At 42.6% G+C, this 5,424-nt stretch overlaps 1 protein-coding gene across 1 annotated transcript in view; it reads right to left on the bottom strand.

Annotated features, from left to right (window-relative positions):
• The window catches only part of OTOGL (otogelin like), a 187,639-nt gene that overhangs the window by 59,118 nt on the left and 123,097 nt on the right, over positions 1-5,424 (bottom strand). Inside the window, exon 31 of the mRNA XM_019514788.1 lies at positions 5,115-5,141. Coding sequence (XP_019370333.1) covers positions 5,115-5,141 — 27 coding nt within the window. The remainder of the gene's footprint in view (positions 1-5,114; positions 5,142-5,424) is intronic.

Genomic DNA, 5,424 nt, shown 5'->3' with positions numbered 1-5,424 from the left:
ACCTATTTGCTGTTGATCTCCCCTGATGAGTCTGTAGGCAGCCACCAGGTCCTCCCTCAGCCTCCTCTTGCTGAGGCTGAACAGGTTCAGGTCCCTCAGTCTCTCCTCATAGGGCCTGTCCTGCTGCCCTCTCACCAAGCAGGTGGCCCTCCTCTGCCCCCTCTCCAGGTTGGCCACATCCCTCTTGAAGTGCAGCGCCCAGTACTGGATGCAATATTCCAACTACAGCCTAACCAAAGTCACATAGAGGAGGAGTATCACCTCTGAACCAGCTTGAGATGCATCTTTGGATGCATGACAAGGTATGGCTGGCCTTGCTGGCTGCAGTCTGGCATTGGCGACTTGTGTTCATCTTGGAGTCAATAATGACTCCACATTCCTGTTCTACCTCTGTGCTTTCAAAAGCGGAACTCCCCAGCCTATATGTATGCTGTGGATTCCTTCTCCCAAAGTGCAGCAGCCTGCATTTGTCTACATTGAACCCCATCCTATTCTCATCTGCCCACTTTTGTAGTCTGTCTAAATCTATTTGCAGCCTCTCTCTCCTTTCAAGTGTGTCCACCTCTTCTTATCAGTCAATTAGCATACATACACAAGTTACATTTAGATCAGTCTAACTAGGGTTAGAGCAATCTAAATGCCCATCTGTGCAGAAATTCAAGGAGTTAAGTCAGGCAAAAAATGGGGGCCCAAACTAAGTTAGCTGATCTCTTCAGGAGGTTAACTACTTAGACTGTGATTGGGTTAATGTGATTTATTGAACACTTGTATGTATTCAGAGCATAGCCCAGGGCTGGGAAAACCCAGCTGCTCACTCAAGGCAGAGCTCTTCCTGACTGAACTATTCCTCCCCCTGTTCCTGGATGGACACCCACCCCATGGACCCACCAACCCTTACTCCCTCAGACCCACCAGCCCCCCGATCCTGTCCACCCCTCCCCCCACCCTGAGTTACTCACCCTAGTTTCCACACAGCTCCAGGAACGAGCAAACAATTGTACCTGCCATGCCTGATCTACATTCACACAGTTTAAAGTACGCTGTGTGAAACTAGACTAGATGCAGCAAACACCTGTATGCAGCCTAGAAGGTTTACAATTCCTTAAGGTTAAGAACAGACAATCAAAAAACTGGAGGCTGAATTGATTCAATCTTCACAGGTTAGTCTAAACTGTGCAGATTGAACCAATAAGCAAGTGAACAGACTTTCATTTTTGATTCCAGAAATGCAGCCATATTCATGCACTGTCCAAGGCCAGAATCCAGAGATGCTAGAGCATGCCTCCCTGCTCTGCTGGAGCAGACAGTTTGGGGCAAGACTAGCCCACCAGCCCTAAGAGGGTGGATTTGCAGGGAAGGTGCAAAATATCCTGGGATGATGGGAGACTGTGAGTTGACTTGAATCTGGATGGGATCTTGGACAGAAGCTGAATAAACCAATTTAACTTAAATCAGTGAATTCTGATACTATATCCATCCAGGTTCATCTTAAACTCGTTTCAGCCATTTTGAAAGTGGTTTTTGTGCACTGAACTTCTTTTGTGTTATAGATTTGAACCAGTTTCTAATCACTTACGCCAGTGTGCGTCATTTCTGTCCCTAGCCAAAGAGGGAGAGGATATCATGCAAAAGGAGCCATTAGTCTGTCCTGTTTCTTATTCCTGATTTATTTTATACTGTATTATTTGTATATGTGTGTATCTAATAACATTTTGTATACAAATTTCAGTCAGGTGGCCAATCTTTTAAGCCCAATAATGGACATTTACAAAGGAAACATTCTGCTACCCCTGTGGTATTCCTCGACTTATAGGCCCCAAATCTACATTTTTCAATGCACCCATACAGTGATGGCCCTAAAAAGAGCTCCAGTGACTTCAAAGAACAGCTCTGCATGGGCCCTGCAGTCCCACCTGTGCATTACAAATTGCAAACGGTGGGTCATTAGATTTTTATGACATAAAGGTATACTACGATTATCAAGTATAACCCAAGTGATAGAATTTCATGCCAGTAGAATTACCAGCCATAAATTAAACAGGACATAAACAAAGGCAAAATAGTGTCCGAATAGTCTATTAGACGCTTTAATAAGCCAGAGTAAGCTCTTCCCAGATGTACCAACTTGAGGTGGGGAGAATGAGGAGATAGGGGTATACTTGAGCATTACAGTATGAGGAGATAACTGCAGACCAAGACCTATTCATAAAGTTAGAATCACAATTGATGCTTTCAGTTTTGCCATAATCCATATTTATTTTAATGAAGTATCATTAGTAATGTAGTATCTCTCAACACTATTAATTTTATATTACAAAAAATTGTTTCACCATCTAAAAAATGGCATCGCCTCACTGCAATGAAGATTAAAATGATAATAAGCATACAATAACATCAAACCTCACAGCATGTTCTCTGTATCACAGCAGTATTCTGAATCTCTAAATATATTTTTCTGTTAATGTCAAACAAGCAAAGCTTCTGCACTGGAGAAAATCCATTACATACATACATTATTATATAGAAATAAAAAAGACTGTTAGATGTCTATCCTAAAATGGCAGAGTAGAGAAGGGTGGATGTTTTTAGGTTTATTGCTTAGATACAGGTTTAGTTGTAGACTTTTAAAACATTTTTATAAAGGGAAAGATGATTTGAAACAGTCTGACCCTCACCATCCTTTTAAAAGAATATCAACATTAGACAAGGCAGAGAAATGCCAGTTCTAAAAACAGTCAAAACTACATCAATTCAGTTGGACAAAAAGCTGAAGTTATTAGTAATACCTTTTCTACTACTCATAGATGCCCCAAATTTCTATGCCAGACATACCTCCGTGTCCCTTTTCACCTATGCTATATTACCTTAACACATTGTGGTAACACACTGGAAAACCAAAAAAAAAAGGTTAGGTTCTGTACAAAGACAGATGAAAGACGTTTTAGAGGGAGGTCTTGTAATATCAGTAACTCAACAATGACTGGACACAAACTCACATCCAACAAAATATTACTGTCTCCCTTTCATGCTGGCTGGTAAGAAGCCTATCTAGATGAATCAGAGATCTGGTTACAAGAGAGCAGTACCATTATATAATATTAATTTGGAAGGACAAACATGGCAAAGGACACAGAATATTTCTGACTAGCACAAATCAAGCACTAATTCTAAGGCTGGAAGTAGACATCACCCTTGTGCCTACATAAACATTTTTATGATGGCACAGATGTCAAACAAACAGAAGTTCATGACCCTTGTCACACCACAAATGCCCAAATTTGTTGCTTCAACAAAGGCAATATGTATTTGTGCTGCTATTTTGTTGCACACATCTGTTTGCTTTAAGGTGGGTTTCCCCATTTGTAGAGACCTGTTCCTGGGAAATCCAACTTGGAGCATATCTCTGCAAATAGGAAAACCCGGGGTTCTTGTCACCCCATTTTCATGGGCTTGCCCTGAGTGTTGCCTGCGAGTGACAGAGAACCAACCTTACACGACAAAAGGTAAGGTCGGTTTTGCCCACTGAAGCAAATCAGCTGAGCTGAGACGCACCCCAGAGACATTTGTCAACATCAGTTTAAACCCTAATCCAGTGATGATCAACCTCTGGTCTATGGGCCAAATGCAGCCCACCAAGCCATTGCATCTGGCTCCACGAGGCTCCCTATGGAGCAGAAAATTTGGCAGTGGGGGAACAGTGGCCATTAAAATGGCCACCCTCCCTCCACCAAATTCCTAAACACCTAGCCCTGCACTGCTGGTTGCAGCCGGCCCACAGCCACTCCCCCTCATCTGGATCAGGACACTTAACCCCTCCCCACCCAGTGGATCCAGTTTTGGAACAGGCCAAGTTCCTTCCCCCACAGTGCCAAGCCACATTCCCTTTGCTCATGGAGCACATGCCCTCCCCCAACAGGGCTGGGCTGGGTCACACCCTTGCCCCAATGGGAACAATTTGGAGACAGACCATACCCCCCCCCTCCCCATGGAGCTGGGCCATGTCTCTTCCCATCAGAGGGCTGGGTTGGGCCTAGGTCATGCCCCCTACCCCCACTTCAGGTCAGGCCATGTCCCCTTTTTATCCGCCGGGCCAACTCACACCTGGGCCACTCCCCATTTTCCTATGGGGCTAGGTTGCAGATGGACTGCCTCCCTCTCACCCCATCCACATAGCCAGATGTTACCACACCCATCTTGGTGCCATGTTATGACCACGAGCATGATCCAGCCTATGGACAAACAGGGCACTGCCCAACCTGCCTGCCCATGGGAGGCAGGGGGGAGGGGTTGAGCACCGTTACCCTAGTGGATTAGGATATCCAGTGGGCTCATGTGTTTCTGATTAAACAGAGTCCTGCTATAGAAACTGGAAGTCCAGAAAGCAGATAACCTCTAACACTGCTAAACCTAACAGAAATTCTTCTTCACTCAAGTGATACAGAAATGTGGTTTTAGTGCAAAAGGTTTCAAATTCCATCCCAGATGACCAATACACGAGTCAGCTAATGACTATGATACTGGTATTCATGCAGCCACTGCCTCGGTACACTTGAAAGTCCCATCAGATTTAGTTCATTAACTAGTTTGAGTTTCTGATGCATAAATTCAAGACATCTATTGCACTTGCAGAACATAAGTATTGCAAAAAAAACATCAACTTCCACTAAAGAGAGATATAACAGGAGCTTTCCCTTAATGAGTAACATGAGTGTAACTGTCAACCCTCCCCCACCCCTTCCAAATATGTAAAACAAGATCAAAGATGGCAAGTTACTGTAAATAAGATTCATTTGCCTCTGGCATACGACTTGAGAGACCTTGCTTATGCTAGAAAGACCAATGCTTGAAGAAAATTCTACAGCATAGTTTTAAAACAATGATGCTTAGACGCAAGTTTTAGCTTCATCTCCAACAGCAGCTAAAACCTGTATCAAAGAGTAACAATGCTAAACCAAAACTGGAAGTGATTTCAAAACATAGATAATTGTTTAAACCCAGAGAGGGCCATATGGCTAATGAATGAAAATTATGGCAACAAACACATTTTTAAAGATATTTAAATATGAGGATGCAAGCAAAATAGCAATGTTTTTCTTTAAATGAATAATACATACCTTGGTTGTAATATTCACAATCATAAGCTGAAAGAAAACAAAATGGGTACAATAGTATTAAATGGTATTAGCTAAATCCACATCTGTCAGCAACCCTGAGACACCAATAAGACAAGGTCACAGTATCATAATTCAATTTGATCAAAGAAAGTTTTCATTTCCTTAAGGTATTTCATTTAGTGACTCTGTTTTTCTAGAATTTCATTAATAGACACACATCTGTCTTTAGTTTGACATGTTGTAAATGCTTAAGAAATTTGTATACCCTGCTCTTTAAAACACTCGAGTACTGTGACCATAACAGTTTTTC

This window comes from Gavialis gangeticus, unplaced genomic scaffold (genome assembly GCF_001723915.1).
Source record: "Gavialis gangeticus isolate Ggan-Ray unplaced genomic scaffold, GavGan_comp1, whole genome shotgun sequence".
Taxonomy (NCBI): Eukaryota; Metazoa; Chordata; order Crocodylia; family Gavialidae; genus Gavialis; species Gavialis gangeticus.
Note: the sequence above shows the minus strand (reverse complement) of the source record. Positions and strands in the feature narration are given on the sequence as shown.